Genomic DNA, 19,294 nt, shown 5'->3' with positions numbered 1-19,294 from the left:
ACCCCCGCACACTTTTGATCAAAGTTATATATATTAGCAAATAACTTACGGCAGCTCCTCAAATGCCGGCAAGGTACGTGTCCATAAGAGCGAGCGAAACAAGATGCGGGAGGCGCTCTCGCAGACGTAATGCACATTGAGTGCACCACCCAACGGAGTCGTTGGAAGGGTCACACGAAAGAGAGCCTGCTCCTCTGAGATCAGGGGTCCAGACGATGGGCTCAGTCTCGACCCTGCAATGGCCAACAAAAATGTTAAGCTTGATACCTCGCAGGGCAGCTCCTGAGTGCACTTTCAGAAGCTCCAGAACTTCTCAAGGGGCCCTTTTCACACTTCAGCCATTCATAAAATCATGCAAATGAAGAGGGGCCTATAAGTGGACAAAATGATGTGCTACTGTTGCATGTCTTCTGCCATCACTGAGCAAAATGTGCCTAAAAAAAACCCCATAATTTCAGAAAGCTTTGTTAGTCTGACCTCAGCATCAACAACGACAATGACGATGGCGAAAGCATGGTGGCCATATGTAACTGACACTTCAAGCATTCAGCCCTGTTCTAACAGTAACTGTATTCTCAACACATCACATGTAGAGGCGTGTTGACCAGCTGAAATGCAGCACAAGGGGGTGGAAAAAAAAAAGAAAGGATGACATGCCTTCCATATGAGTGTTTATTTCACGTCATATATTTTTGCAGTCTGCTGACACTGCACTAATTCACTGACAGTACGCTTCAAGCTGTCAATTAATTTCACCTAGCACTGCGATCTGCTACCCACCTGGCTTGCTCAGATGATAAAGTGACCGCTCCAGAAAGACCTTGATCACGAGTTCAATCCCTGGACCAGGACAAAATCTTTTCAAATGCAAAGCTTCCATTCCAAGTTTAACATGTATTGGGTTTCCTTTGTAGTTTCGGGCTTATATTGGGTGGATGACAATTCTGTCGTCATTCTATCAGAGTCATGTGTGGGATCCACATGTTGGAGTGCCTTAAGTTTACATTTGGTGAGGCATTTTCTGGTCGACATGCGTCCCGCGCGATTATGCCATTTGCACTTGAAAATGGTAGATAAAGAAGAGCACCACCCCTCGTAAACGCCAGTGAAAAGCTTCGGATTCCCACGGCATATCGGATCCGCATGCTCTTCCCACTCATAAAATTCTTTTGGATTTCCCCAGAACTGATTTGCCATAGCATGCTAGTCAGCGAGGAGAGACACCACATCTGATGTGACGTTACGCAAATGTAGAAGTACCAGTGAGAGCAGTTGATTGTGGGCACGGCCCTTGTTCGCTTGAATAGCACTCACTACTTACTTGAGTATGACTCTTCATCAGCAGCCTGGTCTTCGCCATCTTCGTCCCAAGGTGCCCAACTGGTGCCCACCGGGATAGGACCATCCTTGTTGCTGCTTGCTTTTGAGTTCTGAAACATGTAGAAAAGCAAAAGGTAAAAAATTGCCTTGCTTTGCCTTATGTTGTGAAACTGGGAGAAATTAATGTAACACAAAGAAACAACAATTAATTGTAAGGACGCTTAAAAAAAAACACTAAATCAGTTTAGATCGATGAAGTATCCTATCCAAACACCATTTTTTTTTAAATTTTGCTGTGATAAGTTGGATATTGCAGGAGAACACACAGGCCAAACTTCAATTTCTTTCGCACCAAAATGATTTAAAAAAAAAATATTTGGGTCGTTGTAACTGAGCAGTTCTTGAAACTTGCCAAGTTCAATGTTCAGCTCCTTTAGAATACAGCGTAGTCCATCTTTACAGATAAAAAGTTAACTAGGCCTGAGAAAATGTCAATATCCACGTCAAGGGAAGCTGATGTGCCAACTTCAATGTAGCATGGCCACCAGTCTTCGATTCTTGCATCTTTTCTGACTTGGGTATTCTCAGTTACAGTGGCCTTTTGCTTAATGTAGGAGGGTAACTTCCAAATGCTATCTCAAATTACTGTTATCTTTTTAGCACATTCAAAGTATTATATATTAACTTAATAATTCATTAGAACATTTCAGGTAGGTAACTAATGACATTATCACAAAATCTTTTTTCACTGATAGCCACATAGCCAACCCCCAAGAATGGCAGGAGCCTAGATATTTCTGATGTTGGTACTGCTGCTGGTACAAGGGCAGCTATTAAATTGACATGTCTCAAGGACTGAATGGCATCAATTTTACAACTGTAGCAAGTGGAGCAAGTATACACATTAGTCAAATGCTTAACTACTGAAACCCATTTGTGAAATAAGTGCACAATGTCATTTGTCATGCAGTGTCATTAGCCACCATGGGAATTATTTACATCCCTTAAAGGGACATCAAAGAGGCTTTCTCTAAGTGCCGTAGCCCCCACTGTTAACAAACATTTTTTGTGAATAGTTTGCCAATAATACGTATAATAAGGAGGATCTTATTGCTATTATCATAACTCACTGTACTTGTTTTATTCTGTTGCTTTGTAAAAACTCCCTTCTTTAATGGCCATATTGACCTGAGGATAATAAAAATTGGCAGTTTCATCCGAAAGGTGAAGCATCGATTGCGATAGCAAGTTAGTGGATATCTGTGCGAAGTAAGGATAGTAGTTTTAGCGGCCGAATAAACTTTTAAACATTCACTTACTAACTAAATTAACAATGATAGAATGTGTAAGCATGACTGAACGAAGATGAAGGAAGAAACACACACACAGAGGCAGCGCTGTCTTTGTGTGTCTGCTTCTTTCTGCATCCTTGTTGAGTCGTGCTTACACATTCTATCATAAATTCAAACCAACTAGCCCGCCAACGTGTTTTACCTATGCTGACAAGCACAGTGTCACATGCGCACAGGTAAACATGAACACATCTTCCTTGATGAGCGCGGAAAGTCACTGTCAGAATGCTAGAGTGATGAATTGTGGCAGCAGCAAGTGAATTGACCTTTGTGCATCTTTCGCTTCAATGTGAACGAAATGTTGAAAGCACAGCGCATACGAAGCTACTGGCACTACGCGCACTCTTCAAACATTGCAGATCACTTTGAAGATGAAGCCCATGCAGATGCGCACTTTGGCCATGTCGCAGATCGCTTTCAAGACACACAAGTGCCGGCAACGCGTGTCTATGGCGTCTACTACGGCGCCCGCCAATCGCGTGCCCAACGCCGTAGTAGACGCCGTGGTTGTCTCCACTCTGTGTGGAATGGTTCGTGAGGAGGACATCGAGGCACCCTAGCAGCCGCCGAAGAATGTCCCTTGCCTGAACCCCCTGACTCGGACGCGACAGGAGAAGGCACGCTTCTGGCCCGCATTCCTCGCTGGCGCACATCAAATTGAACCGCATTCGCCAGCTCGCCCTCGCACACTTTCACTCACACACACAGCATGTGGCACGCAAAAATGATTTTATTGCCCTTGGACTTTATACGGAACCTCGCAGCAATGCCGACGACAGAAATGCGCCTGGAGTGTCCATATAATTGCTATCGCAATAATATGTCTCACCTTGATATCATGTATTTAGATATAATGAATTATTCGATATAACAAAGTATACCTAAAATGTTTACCGCAGACATCAGTGTGCAACCATAAACTTGAAACGAATATTGAATATAATTAAGGCATTTCCGCGTCAAACACTACTTTTTTGTAACAAGGTTTGACTGCATAAAAACAAAGTAAACAACTTACTTAAAGTAACTAAAACAACTTGATGTTCATCAGTGTTCATTTAAGCACTCTGAAATGTAAAGAATGGTGGCATTACACACGAGGTTACCTGCTGTTCGTGCTGTGCGGGGCCTGTTGCGTGCGGCACCTGCCTATGAGCCATGTTCACTGCGTGGCTTGAGAGGCCACCCACAGATGTGAGGAGTGTGCTTGCACCTTTTTCACATCGGCTGGCCGAATCTGCGCTGGGCTTGCGCTCCGACTGCACAGCTGTCGGGCCAGGTGAGGCAATGCCGTGAAATGTAGCAGCACAGACACTGAAATTCTCTTCTACCTGAATGAATGACTACACTCGGTGTTCGGTGTGGCCTAGATGGAGCTTAACTGAATCAAATTCAGGAGTTTTGCATGCCAAAGCCAAATGATTATGAGGCACGCTGTAGGCGGGGACTCTGGGATAATTTTGCCTGCCTGGGGTTCTTTAATGTGCACCGAATGCATGGCACACAGGTGTTTGGGCCTAGCAGCACAATGCTGAAGCAACAACACCACTAAGGTGGGTAACTAGTTGAAGCTAACACTAGTGGTTTGTGGCGCTAAATAGCCAGCAACTAAAGAAACCCACAGACAAAAAGAACAACAGATGTGATTATTAGATGCATTTAACCTCTGTAGTTATGCCCGATTCTTTATTAAGCTTTTAACTGTTTCAGCATTGTAAATCACCAAGAAATGGGACACAGTATGTTGTTCTTTTTCTTTCAGTACAGAGAAAAAAAATATTCTGACCGCAACATGCTGGTAAGGTGTATTTACCTCAACGCTTCAAATCCTAACCATTGAGCACCACACACTCAACTTTAGCGTGCACTGGAATAGAGGTTTTTCTCATTCAGGATGGTTGTTTGACACATCTATAAAAGGGTGACAGAATACAAGGGATCCATGGAAAAAAGGAATAACCAATAGGTTGCAGTTCTGTCTTTGAAGAGGCTCTGGAACATCATTTAGAGAATTAAAGGAGGTGTGGAATGGTGCCTGTCATTAAAGAATATCACTTCAAAAACCTTTCACATCAAGGCATTTTTTTAGTTATCGGATATTGAGTGTTTTGCTGCTGTTCCAATAGCAAGAGACACTCGCACTGCTCTAACCTTCGGTATAGGCGTGGTCTCCAATAAAAGTTTGTTGTGCCACCCAATCTCAGAGGCCACAGTATTAGAACAGAGGTAATATTCAGTTTCGGTTTATTCACTTTTTAGGCAACAAAGCGTAGCTGCCCACACCACAAGACAAAAGAAAAATTACCGTACCGACTAGGTCTTGGCTTTCTGGTGATGCCACCAAAAGGCACTACCTCTCAAATCAGTCAAGACATTTTTATATTTCTGAATATGCCAAGGTACTGCTTAGTTGTGACATCTAAACAAACCCTGCCACTAAGCATTGTCTATACTGGTGCATCACAAGCATGAAAAGTGGGTGAAAATTTCAAGAAGGAAAGGACAGTAGGTCTCCGGAGCGATACTTAAATGGCCTGCTGCATGGTACAGCATTAAGCTTTGGCTCAAGTGCCAATTAGAGCATTTGTTTGGCGCACATGTATGTAGTGTTCACGTCAGCACATTCACGTCAGCACGCGTAAAGTGTGTGACACATGTAAAAGGCACAAAATACACATAAATGTGGGTAAAATAAACAACAGTAGACAGATGCACAGCAAGAAAGTGATGAGCAAGGAGCCACTCCAGCTTTACCAAAACCAAAGTACTCGGTCGGCAACAGGTTAAATGCGCCCTATACGGAGTGTACAGACAATCACTATCGCTCATGTGCTGCCTTGAAAAGCTTGCCTGAAGTTCTTTTGGTAAATTTATACCCTTCTCCATTGCAAAAATCGACATAAATTAGAAATTTTCTAAGAAATTGAATCATTGATCTTACAATTACATAACTCTACAAATACAACACTCACTGTGATACTACTGCAGCGCTGTGAAAATTACAGCATCCAAAGTACACAAACATAACATATTGCCATGTGCACAACAGCTGACTGTTTCGTGACTATATTATTTCACAGTTGGTGTGAAATGGTTGACAGAGGTATTGCGGAAGTCCTGCTGGCAAATTAATTATATGCTTTAGGGCAATGAGCATAACACATATCTTTATATGCTCTGAAAGCTGAACCAGGTGATGGAATTTCGCAAGATCTATATTTGCTCTAGAGTTATACAATTGGAAACCTGATGCTTCAACCTTATTTAGATTCCAAATTTATGGCAATTTTGTGGAAAAAAACAATAGAACTAAAGCCAAAGCAAAAAAATTCAAGGGGCACTTTGTTATCACTACGTGGATGAATGTGAAAGCATTGCAACCACCATGCTATGCTGTGCGCTTTCAGCCATCTTAATTTAACTTTGCCTTAATTAACTCCAAAGGTTGTGGCTTCAACTTCCATGAAAGGTCGTAGATTATAATGCCTTAGTTATCTCTTAGTTAACTGTGCCATAATTATACCCACCTTAATTAACACCAAAGGTTGTGGGTTTGAGTGCCTTAATTAACTATGTTAATTAAATGTGCCTTAATTGACTTCACCTTAACACGAAAGGTCGTAGGTTCGACTCTAACCAATGGTCGTGGGTTTGCGTGCCATAATGAACTTTATCTTAACTAACCTGTTTTAATTAATTGAATTGACTTCACCTTAATTCACTCTGCCTTAACTGACATCATCATCTGCCTCGATTGGCTTACTTGACTTTTTGGACCATCATGGTCACGGCAACATCACCAAACGGATTTTCAGCCTCATGAGCCATATAATGCTTTCACATTACAAACTGCTCTGAACAGTCACTGAAATTTAACTCGGCTTTATGTGCAACAAACTTAATACAAATTGGGTCAGTGATAGTCAAAAGGGTGCTTTTGCATTTTGCCTGTGCTTGATTGTGAAGTGTTAAGAGCTAGCCCTTCCTCATATGTACTTAAATAAGGGCATGTGAAAACTGTAAATTTTTAAGAGAAACTGGATACCTTCACTATACAATTTATACTCGGTTCGAATCTTCACAATATCTTGACACAATTTACTTATTTCCTCGTTAAGCTTCCTGCAAGCTTTTATACCTTATGTAAAATAATTTGTCTTTGGTGGACTTCTCCATGTTAAATGGTACATAGCACTGGAGCAATCTTTCTTTTTATGAGGGTAAGTGGAGTCATCCACACTGCTTGTAGCGCTCATCCATCTGAGAACAAACAGTGATTGTCTGCATAAAGTAATGCAGCTACGGGTACTACTGAAAGGCAAAGAAAAATGCAATTTCGGTTCATGACTGTACGAAGTCCACAGAAGCCCAGACTGGCATTTACCTTTTTTAAGGGACTCATGACTGTTTACAAAAGCATTACAGTAAAGCCAATTTCTGCAGACAATTCATTTCTTTTCACTGCATGGTTTCAAAAGCTATCTTTCTTGTGGTTTATAGTACTTCATTGACTATTTTATTACATGAATATGATCAGAAGAACTGAATTGGCCTTTTGGAGTTATATTGTGTTCAGAAAAAAAAAACTGCAGCAGGGAAAGGGAATAAATGAGCTAGACAGAAAAGCACATATCTGTTGAGAACTTTGACAGTGTTATACCTAGCCAACTCCAGCTGTCTTGACACTTTGAAGTGGCACACAAAAGCTCATTGCCTGCTCCTAAGATTGCACACTATGTGACGCCTGCTGTTGACAGGGTGCATCTGTTGCCAAGGTCATGCATGTCGCTGGCTAACACTCCAAAAGCTGGGTTTTGTACATCTGCACTATTACCCAAAAAAAAAGAAGACAAAGGGACACCTACTAAGGTAGAGCATCCCACGCAACTGACAGAGGTTGTGGGTATGACTCCCGATTGACACCAATGCTGTCTTTTCTACCATTTTCATTGCTATTTTCTTTTTCAAGATAAACCTCAATTTAGCGAGGTCAGTGGGACCTAAGAATTATTTAGAACACACTTAGAATGCTCCTGCCCGTGACGGCACATACAATCTATGCTTTCTGTTTAATGGTGAGCACTTTTCTTTGCATGAGGCTTCATTTCTCATCAACGTATGGAAAACAAATTGCGAGCTAATGCTCATTTCACATGCTGCGATTCCACACTGCGTTTTTCGAAGGTGCTATTTCCACAAATGCGATCATCTCACTGCTGTTTCACATGCACTGACCGTGGCGGCTGTGATTTTTGCATTTGCAAGAATTTAGCGGAAGACTGACTTATTCTTGGCATAGGCTTATTCATTTTGCTTCGGCTAAAAATAGAGCAAAGCAAACAAGAAACTGTTGTCTTTCACATTTCCAGTAGTATTGAAGGTTGGTTAAGTTGGTTCATTTTCGGAAAAATGCGAAAGAAAGGGACACGAAAAAGGAAAATACAAGACAGCACTGTTGTGTTGGAATTCGTTACTCTGTCAAAACAAAAGATAAGCAGGCAGGCCACAGTTTCGTGTCTGACGATCCACATTGTTATCGGTTCCCCATCCACGCAGTATGCGTAATTTTGTGAAGAAGTTCGGCATCTTCGAACATTGAAAAACAAAATTGCATCCACAACGAACTGCAAGTAAGATCACACCATGTGAAACAGGTTTAAGGCTGCACTGAGAAAATAACACATGTTTCAACTCGGCAGCAGCACCTGGCAGAGCTGACACTAAGTCTGCAACGCTGAGATACTGCAACAGTCCTTTTTGCAAGAAGAAAATGTCCCACCTCAAACAAGCATAATGTGTGTTTACTGTAGCAATATGTGAATAAATTTTCAGGCACTGTTTTTTTTTTTTTCAATGCATTAGGTTCTATGAATATGTGTGTGTTGTGAGGAGAGGGAGCGGGATTGAAAGCACTTTATTAAATAAAAAATTTAATTATAGGGCATGGCTGAATCTAGGTTTGACTGCATTTAAGATATGCAGCTGATCGGAAGCCTGCATTCGTTATAGTGCATTTCCCCTTTGCTTTCTTTGGCTTCAAGAGCGACACTGCATGCACTTCCTTTCATCACCTTTCTTGGCAGTGAAAACATTTTTACTGCTTAATACACATGATGAGCCGGGAGTGCAAGATGTGCTACTGCCAATAAACTGTGCTGTAGTTTACAAACTCTCAGAAAATTAGAAACTTAGTTCTCTTGTTGATCACATTGATGTTCAAAGACGGGCAACCCAGCAGTTCAGGCAAAACCAGCACACCACGATAGTGCATCACCACAAGCACAAAACAGCCCAGTCCAGCAGCCAAGAGGACAGCTCACAGCAAAGACACACACACATTATGAAGGAAGAAAAAAAAGAAGCAAGTGATTACAAGAGGAATCATTCTAACCTTCAGCTCAAAGAACTTCCTCTTTGGGCACAAACAGCTTAAGCGTGTTTTGAGAGCTAGCTGAGAATGTGTAGCACTAAACGGCCAAGTAACAGATTTGAGAGGAAGGTTTACTGCAGAGGCTCTTACCTAAATACATGGGAAAAAAAAATGTTTTTCTTGCCCACCACTGCATTAAATTTGATAATCGAAAGAAAAAGTTAAAATCTACTGACTGCATGAAGAGGATCTTGAACTTTAGCCATCAATTTCTTTTAAAAAATTAAAAAAAAACTCGTATGAAGATATGAAAAGTTAAAAGAACGGCAGTATCAAGTCTACAACTCTGTAAGTGAGCAAAAAAACAATATGATAATTCTGTAAACTGCAGTTAAGGCATCTAAAGCACACGAAACTGACATATTATACAAATTGGAGTTTTTCTCTTAGGATGACACTTTATTGCATAACTGACTTATTTGCCTATTCAAATCATGTAAATATTCAAATACATGTAAAACACAGAAATGCTCTCATTAGACAACCACTGAATTTATTCGAATGAAATTCCTTGCATTCAAGAGAACAAGATCCTAAATGGAACCAATTTTACAGAGGTGTGACATCGTTTTTTTATTATTATTATTTTGCAGACCATTCTTGCAAGAACTTGATGGTCACAATCAAGTGTGTTCCCTACAGTCGGTATATATTTATCATTTTTCTTTTTAACGCAACAGATAGCAAATTTGGTGCAGTGGAGGTCAAGCAAAATGATTGCTCCATTCCTATATATTCAGATAGATAGGAGTTCTTGATGTAAACCTTCCTCTCAACAGTTTGGAAGTGGCACATAAAGGTTTTTTGCAGCTATGCTAAACAAAGACAGAAAACCAGAAGGAAAGCTTCTACCTTTCCTGCTCCAGTCTTATGTCCCAGTCAGACGGGCAAATTCAGTGTCACTTCGAGCGCATGCAAATTGCTGTTAGTGTCATTCGCAAGATTTCCCACTGACGTTTCTAGCAACACTCGGCGTGGAGTGCACTTGCCAGTCAGTCAAACTCCTTTCACTGAGTTGGAGTGTGTAGCCTTGACAGCAGTGCTTCAAGAATAAATAAAAAATACTCAGTGCAGGTTCGACTTTAATCGTGATTCCATTTTTCTTTAATTTTAAATGTTGTAAGCGCCCTCTTTACATCTGCAATAGAAACTTCCATTCTTCTGCTGACCTTAGACACAACGCTGTCTTCTCTTGGGTCGTGACGGTTGATCATATTATTGGGTTGTAATGAATTACATTATTTACAGTAAAATTAATGTTAAATACCGTTCCCGACTATAATGCAACATTACATTTTGCAAATGTAGTTGAAACTTATTATAACCAAGTCACATCTAGCACAAAATATCTTCATTATGTCCAATAGTATTTGTTGAAAGTACATATTTGTTACTCGCTGATAGTGTCAAGAAAGATGTTGAATGAATAGAATTTATTGATAGGAAAGACAGAGAGGTCGACCTGAGCTAGTGCGCTCTAGTCTGCTACTCTGTACTGGGGAAGAGGGAAGGGGAGTGAAAGTATTGGGATGGATGATGATGATAAGAGAAGTGGTGAGTGCTTATGTACATGAGACAGTTGCCTCGCTAGAGCCGCTCGTCGAGCTTGGTGTCCTGCAGGAACTTCAACAATGCTTTTGTGGCACGCATTGAAATTGCAGTGTCAGGCCATGGACCGAGAATAGCTTCCTCCGATAGTAGTTGTCTGCCAACGCTGGCTAGGAAACTCTCTAACGTCCTTCGCTCCAGCATATATGCTGGGCAGTCGCACAGTATGTGTTGCAGTGTTTCGGGCATCTGGCAGTGTACACAATCAGGGCTGTTCGATTGGCCGATGAGGTGTGAGTAGCGACGGGTGAAAGCAACGCCGAGCCGAATCCTGTGTAGCAATGATGTTTTGCTCCGTGTAAGCTTCGGGGGCAAACAGAATTTACCGTCTGGGTCAATCATACGTAAACGTCTGTGAATGTTATCAGAGTGGGCTCTGTAAGCCTTTGTAAGGTCCTGCATGAGTGCCTTGATCATGGAGTTGGTGTCAGGTCGCGAGTAGGCAATCCGTACTTCATCACATGAAGGGGAGGCCGATCTTGCCTCACTGTCAGCGAGTTCATTACCAAAAACACCACAATGGCTAGGCACCCATTGAAAGGTGATCACGTGGCCACTTAACTCGGCACTGTGAAGATGTTAAATTTACTTCGTTATATATGTGATTGTTTTGTGGAGGTTTGACTGTATTGCCTGAAGTAACAAATATGTAATCTGCCAGCTGATTCACTGATTGACACTTCCATCAATACCGAATAACAACTTTCTTTGCCATCTAGGAGCATGTTGCCAGAGTTACACTCGCTGTGGCAAAGTGCTCTCGCTGGAGGGGTCGCTGAATTTGCCCATCTGAGCGAGGAATTACTCTGTGCTGGCATCCCTCTTGCAGTCGATCAGTAGCAACTAGCATTAGCAATAACTTTGTTAATGCCAAGAAAGCATTGAAATTCACTATTCTAAATGTGTGATTGTACCAATCTAGACTAACTTGACACTGCATAAGAAGACATGCCTCTTCCTTAACTTCACCAAACAGTGAACGTCACAAGTGAAGTGGTCACTGCTCTTCAATGATGCTCCTCAGCAATTCTCGAGTCTTATTTTGTCGGTGGACATCTCTAGCCCCTGCTCAAGGAGGACATCGAATTGAGGGTTGCTTCAGGAGATTGCTTCAAGCAATTCCTCTACAGGAATCCCTGAGAAGCGTTACTGTATTGCAGTGACTGCTTCAGTTGGGTGGCAGCATTGTCAGCAGTATTGGCGGTAAGGTTGAATGATTAATTGACCGATTGATATATGGTTTAACACTTCAAAGGCTTCAGAAAAGCTTAGTTTGTCTTCAGTCAAAACTGCTTTCTTGGTTTTCGAGGAACCTGCTTCGTCATGTTATTGTTTAGCTGTCAGCAGAGTTCGCTTGACAAACTGAGCACATAATGCAGTTTCATAGTTATTATTGAATACTGCAGGTGGCAGTACAGTTTCTGGTAAACACCCATACCTGTCAAACGTGGAACTGCCTGCACAGGAATCAGTGTTATATAAGCCACGAAATGGCTTTACGATCACTTTGGCACCATTTTTGGTAAGAAGTGCTGGCTGCTAAGAGGCTAACATATGATAGTACCAAGGGCACCACGAAGCACCCCATAGTGAGCACTACAGATTCATTTTCACTATCTGGGGTTCTTTAACACACACACAACACTCTGCACATGAGTGTTTTTGCTTTCTGCCCGCCTCGGAGAGTGGTCAAAGTTGTAGCCTTATCCTAGGAAGCAGAATGCCATTGCGATAGAGCTACCACAGTGAATGAAGAGGTTGAAGTCGAGGCATGTTTGCAAATACAGTCTTATACGTCAGTCACATGAGGCATTTTCAATTGAATTTCTCAATTGCGATTGGCTCCCTTCCATAGCTTGCACAGAAGGGAGCCAATTGACTCAATTTAGACTTAGAAATTCAATCCCGATCAGGCTTAATTGTAATCAAAAGTGTCCTGTGTAATACTCCTGTTTGGCATATCATCAGAAAGCAGCCAAAACCTCGCATGCACACACAAACAAACTAACCTTCCACCCTGTGGCGTGAAAGCCTCAGTGTAGAACCACCACCGGGGATTGTGTGTGAGACTGCCGTCAGCAGCAAGGGGGCAGGGTAGGTCACAGCAGTTGTGGGGTCAGGGAGAGAGGTGAGGGGTGTGGGCAGCACAGCTGTCGTGGAGCAAAGTCAAAGGGCATGTGCGTGCATGTCAGCCAAAGCACCCAGCACCACACAAACCCACGGATTGCTCAGCAGCGTGCGCAAAGCATACAGCTGGTGCAGGCGGGGGAGACAAAAAGCCCAGCCCTGAATGGAGGGCAAGTGCAACATCGTTAGGCGCGTGCTACTGGTATCAAACGAAACGAGGATGGGACCTTTCATATGCGAACAAAAAGACGACAACTTTCATAACCGAGTCAAGACTATACTCTGCGCTACAATTACGCTTCACAACACTGTTGTAACATCTGAAATTTTTTACTTTATTGTTTTGATTAATTAGTGGTGTGAGCATAGTTGTCAAAGGATGATGATGATAATGGTTATGAGGAGCAGAATGAGGAGGTTCGGAGGTGCAAAGTCACAGAAAAGTAGCGTGGAAATAGTTTAGGGGTTTGACAACTGGTGACAATGACACAGATAGTGCATTTCAGATGTCATGGATACTAGCCCAAAGTCAAGCACATCTTTCAAATCTAATGCCTCTGCATTGATTTCTTGCACTATTTGCTTTGTGTTGTTGTTTTCTAAGCTTATTGTAATACAAGACCTATCATGATAGCTTGTGTTAATGTTACCATCTGCTGAAACACATTGTGACTTTAGGGGCTTGTGAGTGCATTAATCCTGCCGCATAACCTTGTAAAATGTACGCTACAGCTGAATTAAATTGTAACTGAGAGTGAGGTTAAATAACAGTGCAGCTAATCATCATTGTGGACCATGTGGTGCTGACTTTACTCTTGCAAATTATGTTCAAGTGCATCACTATTCACCTATGTTGTCCTCTTATTGCACTGTAATGCCATTTGAATTGTCCCATTCCCGTTTCACTTTTATATAACAGCCTACATACTACATACTGGCTATTCATAAACTGATCCATTTCTACATCTACAAAAGCTTCTCTTAAATACATGTGTGGATGCGAATAAAATGATGGAAGAAAGAAAGTCCGCAATATACCTAGAACTATATCACTTTGAAAACACTCTTTCCCATTGTCATTTGCAAGTTACACATCGCATACGGTACAAGTTGCACAAGATAGCATAAAACAAGCTTGAGTGAACATCAGTAATGACAACCTACAATGCAAGGGCACTATACTCCGTTCCATACATAGCAGTCAACGCTGAGGAAGCTGTGCAAGAACTTCAGTCAAGAATAGTTGTCACTCCACACGTTCCGTCTATGCTTTGCTGGGCGCCAACAGCATTCACTCGTGTGAGTATTCACGTGAGGCTCCTCGCGACAGATTGCAAATAGAAAACCCGAAAAAAAAAAAGACCTATAACAACACATTAGCAGCTGAATACAACAGTGACTTTGTTCCCAAGGATTAAAACTTGTTTCATTCAACACTGAGCCTATATAAACAACAGTTGCGCACAATTGTGGTCAGAAAACATCGAACTACATCCAAGTGCGAATAAAGCCACTGCAAGAAGTCTCTCAAGCCTCCATAGCATTGACTGCTATGTATGGAACAGAGTATAGCACACAACATATCAAAAAAAGCTTTGCAATATACAAGCCGCCCAGAAATTAAATTTCATAAAGGTCTGACTGCAGTCAAGAACTAGGACATTTAGTAAGGAGGTCATACATAGAAACATGTGCGATAAAGTATTAAGTGTTAAATATGGCTGACAATTTGAACGGATAATTACGTATTGCGATTCATTGCAGAAGTAATACCTGCTTGCTCCAGGGATACAGCTTATGAGGCAAAACTGAGCTACTTGGCACAGGCGACAGCCGAAAACTGTGTGTGCTAAAAATAAGATAATAAAAGGCCATCGTATTGCTGCCTGAAGGAAATGTAGGCTCCCCCACAACACACCTAGCAGCACAGTTTATGAGGTGGACGATGCCCGCCTGTAACTTAGCTTCATTGACAGTCACTTTCTTCAGCTACAAAGTGAATCAATAAGAAGGGTCCAGCAATTTGAACAATCTTCTTTAAAAAATTGGGGGGTTTTACATGCGTAAACGACGATATGATCATGAGGCATATCGTAGTGAGGAACTCCAGATTAATTTTGACCACCTGGAGTTCTTTAATGTGCGCCTGAGTCAAAGCACACAAGCATTTTTGCATATCGCCACCATCAAAATGCAGTTGCCATGGCCGGGATCAAACCTGCGACCTCAAGCTCAACAGTGCAACGCCATAGCCACTCAGCTACCGTGGTGGGTCTTGAATTACATTTAAGTATAGCACAGCTGCAAGGTGTATGGCACAATGATGCAACACAAATACTAGAGTTCTTCAATCGTAGCAGTTCCGAAACTTTACTTCAAGCTCTGGATGCTCTCGGGTACCTTACTGTGAGTGGTTAATTAAGTGACTGATATTCCACCAGAGAGCGACAAGACCTGCCACTTCTTTGTTGTGCTCGAAAAGTGTGGTTTTATAGTTAGTTTTGTTGTCCACAGGTGGCACAGTAATGCTGTTTGTCAACAACTACATCCCAGTTTTGAAAAAGGTGGCCAATGGAATTAACAAGTAGTATGATTGAAGAGTTATTATGACATCAACGGTGCATAAACACATCACAAAGTTTCCTACTAAATTTACCAGAGGGAAATCTGGTGCTGCAGTGCCTACAAGAACTGTAAGTGTGGTGGGATGTTCAGTTGCCATGGGAACAATGGGTAGCGCACAAGTTTACCTAAACTTTGTCCTGGCTTCAAACAACTTTGTGACTTAGCAAATTGACCATATTCAACAAAACACTGCATCATAAATGCAACAATTTTTGCAATGATTATGCATGCACTCAGTCTTATTGCCTCCTGCATTTAGAAAAATATGCTTGCTAGAAAATCTAGGCCAATAAAGGCAGGTAAAGTGCAGCAAAGCCACAAGAACGTCTGAAGCCATAGGTATGAAAATTATACAAATCCATGTACAACCCATCCTTCCCATGGTACTTGAAAGCATAAGAATTTGGCTTTGTTCGTACAGCATGTATAGCATAGAACTGCACAACTTAAAATGAAGACAGGCACGACCTCGCTTAACTTGTGCTGTTGTTGCATGCTGAACATTCCCATGACAGCGGAACAATCATAGCTCTAGCAGTTTTAGTAAAAAACCCTATGAAACTGATGTCATGAAGCCCCTGGCTAAATAAATCAACAAGCAGACCAGTACTCACAGTCGGCGCGCATGCCCATGGAGAGGCACTTGTGTAGCCGGCAGTATTGGCACCTGTTCCGGTGGTGCTTTGTCACTTGACAGTCCCGGCTGCCACGACATGTGTAAGCTAGCTGTTTACGGATGCTGCGTTTGAAAAAGCCTTTGCAGCCCTCACAGCTCACAGCACCGTAGTGACGCCCTGACGCCCGGTCCCCACACACCACGCACTGTTCGATGACGTTCGACGCGGGAAGCACAGATGCTGTGGCCGCCGTAGCACCACGCCGCGGTTCTTGCAGTTCATGCAACCGCAGCGCAAGCCACTCTGCACCAAGCGCTGCGCCGTTTTCCTGGGTTTCACCAGACTCGGGGCTTCCAGGGCTGCTCCCATTGTCTGCGGCAGCACATTTTACAACAAAACCCAGATCAGGCACAAATTAGACAAGTTGCAGTGATGCACATTAAATGATGAAGCGCAATAGAAACTGGAGAGGCAATTAACGCAACCTTTGAGTCAGTTATAGACATCAGTTTGATGAGACGGACTGAGCAAGCAGCTGCTCGGTTGTTTCAGCCTTTACAAGGCTGTGCGATGAGCAGAACTGGACTGTGTGGCTTTGTGCCTGAAGGAGCAATAGTCACCATGCATTACCTGAAGTTTCCCCATAGCTAAACATATCTTAAAAAGTGAAGCAGGATGTTGACCCTAAATGGGCTAACACAGCTTTTAAGAGATATTTCGACTTTTACAATAATGTATTTTTACAACAAGGTCCTTTACAAGAAGATGTCTTTCTAATTTTGTGTAATCCCAACGTATTGGTTGATATCCTGTTTATTCCTTTATCGTGATTTTGCTCTCCGATCACACAAAATGTCATCACAAGATTGACAAGATTGACAGTGACATATGTGCTCAAATTTGTCCCATATATTTGCCAATCATGCTGCACCTACAGAACACTAACAATTTCATACATCTTACTATCATTCACACAAGCCTTGGCACATGACTTTCATACTGCCAGCCTTTGTGTTCCCACCCTTTTGCTACATTATACCATAATGTCGCAAGAGTCATCTATTCCCTCTTAGCTTTCCTTTAATTCCTTTACATTATCTTTTACTTTTTTGGTTCTCCTGACCAAGCAAACTAAGACATCACTTGCCAGCATGAAGGGACAAGAGACATGATCTCACAGTTCAGGATAACCTAGCTTGAACAAACTCAACACCAAAGGACCATACAAAATCAGTTCATATTGGTAAAGCCTCGTATTTCATTTAGGTGGCAGGAAAAGGTTGATGACCAGAGGAGAAAATGAAGAACATACTTGACAATTTTGCATTTTGTGTATAAACCACAGTGATTTTGTCGATATGCCACTGATTTCAAGGTACTTTCTCGTACTTGGGCCATTTCGACACAGGAAAAGTTGTGAAAATTTGTTGACCCATTGGTTCCTTTAAAATGTGATGTAATCCTTCTTTACCAATAAACAAGTAACCAGACCATAGCAGAAGTTGTCAAAATTTATGGCATCACAATTCATTAATGTAGGAACTTCAGAGTTAACAGCCATCCTCTCCTGTCTCTCATTTTCACGTCTTTTCTGGCTTACCAAGCTTCCTGTTTCAGTAAGAACCTCCTTTTTACAGTTGCAGAAGCTTAACTTATTAATAAAATTTCACCTAATATTCCTCTTAGCGCACCTTTAAATCATCCTCAAGAAACTGCTCAAGCAAGATTACTACCTGATCCCCCAGCCAGCGACGTAGGACTGCGTCGCTCCTCCTTGACATCCACACTGTCTTGAGAGTCCACTGACGCCATTGACTGGACTCCTCAAGTGCTGCCTTCAGCACTGCATGCTGCACCGCTTGGTTGAAATGCTGGAGGTAGACAACAAGACCATTTATCTGAGGTTGGTGACCATCTTACTGAAACAACCAAGCACAGGCTGGAGACAACAGCTGGCCACATACTATATATGCCTCAATTGTGCTGTGACAAGTGAGGCATGGGCTTTTGTCCCATTTGTCACTTGGCCATTCACACCGTTTCCAGATCGCTCTGCTCCCTGGCGCCCCAGCCTTTTTTGACCACTCACGCCCTGCCACCAACACAGATGAAATGCTTCTGTGTGCAGTGCCTTTCATGCCAGCATTGACCGTTAGATTGCAGCGTGTGACCAATGGCAAAAGCAGAGGTAATGTATTGAATGAAGATGGTGAACAGTGGCTTTGACATACTGGGCGTCTTATGCAAAACAATAACTAAGAAACGTTCACGTTGGAAAAGATTTTACAGTGGGCATCTCTCATAACTCAGACTTTTCAAGCTTTCCAAAGTTTGTGAGAAAATGTAAACCGCTACGTCGTGAATGAAAAGGTCTTCTTCTTCTGCGTGACATTTTTGGTGGAAGGTATCACACTGGATTAGTAAAGTTTGATCGACAATTCACAAACACAGCAGACACAAAGAAAGAATATGTTTAGGCTGTTTCTTTTTTTTTTTTTATGGACGAACAGCAGTATTGCTTTTCCAGCATAGCACATTTATTCAAGCAGCCCACGCAATGTTGCGAAAAACAGAAACACACATCACATTTTACATAGCTCATTTTTTATTTCTAGGCAAAACCTGCACTTTATACAGGGAGCAACTTGGGTTTTCTTGAAGCCTACGCTCCATATATACACCTAACAGAACAATTCACTGCGACGGTGACGCACAAGACGTGCAGTACGCATGCTGCACGCAAGGACGCGTGCTCAACAAGACGGGGTTGCGCTCGCTCATGTAGCTATGGCGGGGACGCGTTCGGTCCCTCGAGCGATTATCAAATACTCTATCAAAAACCTGCCCTCCATATGCCGGCCAGTTGGGGAGTAATAAAAAGGCCGCGCGCGCCGTAACGCGCCTTGCGCACTGGCGGCGGCGGCGGGCAGGTCAACGTCAGAGAGATTGCAGCCAGTCGCCCCAGCGAGCAGCTGGAGCTGGGACCATTCAACACGCGCGCGCGTGGCGTTGCGTGGCCCGTGCGACCTCGGCGCGGCCAAGCGCTCTCTTAAAAATCGGTCAAGGCCGCCGCAAACGCAGCAGCCAGCGCGCCTTGTCTTCTTCTTCCTCTAAGGCCGTGGAAAACCTCGCCCCTAATAATCTCGCCGCCAGCACGCACGCACGCACACACGAACGTGCAGCGCTGCGGGCGCGGCGCAGCTGATGACAGACGG

The 19,294-nt window shown here is 42.6% G+C and overlaps 1 protein-coding gene across 2 annotated transcripts in view; it reads right to left on the bottom strand.

Annotated features, from left to right (window-relative positions):
- Positions 1–19,294, bottom strand: part of LOC135921043 (orphan steroid hormone receptor 2-like) — a 32,403-nt gene that overhangs the window by 9,337 nt on the left and 3,772 nt on the right. The window contains exons 2-7 of one of the 2 annotated variants that reach the window (XM_065455352.2): positions 17,813–17,950; positions 16,077–16,451; positions 12,720–12,860; positions 3,779–3,939; positions 1,322–1,430; positions 50–233 (exon numbers count right to left, since the gene is read on the bottom strand). In XM_065455352.2, coding sequence (XP_065311424.1) covers positions 50–233; positions 1,322–1,430; positions 3,779–3,939; positions 12,720–12,860; positions 16,077–16,451; positions 17,813–17,891 — 1,049 coding nt within the window. In that variant the 5' untranslated portion in view covers positions 17,892–17,950. The remainder of the gene's footprint in view (positions 1–49; positions 234–1,321; positions 1,431–3,778; positions 3,940–12,719; positions 12,861–16,076; positions 16,452–17,812; positions 17,951–19,294) is intronic. The other variant, XM_065455353.1, reaches the window with a different exon arrangement.

Source organism: Dermacentor albipictus, chromosome 6, assembly GCF_038994185.2.
Source record: "Dermacentor albipictus isolate Rhodes 1998 colony chromosome 6, USDA_Dalb.pri_finalv2, whole genome shotgun sequence".
NCBI lineage: Eukaryota > Metazoa > Arthropoda > Arachnida > Ixodida > Ixodidae > Dermacentor > Dermacentor albipictus.
This window is presented reverse-complemented; position numbering and strand designations above follow the sequence as displayed.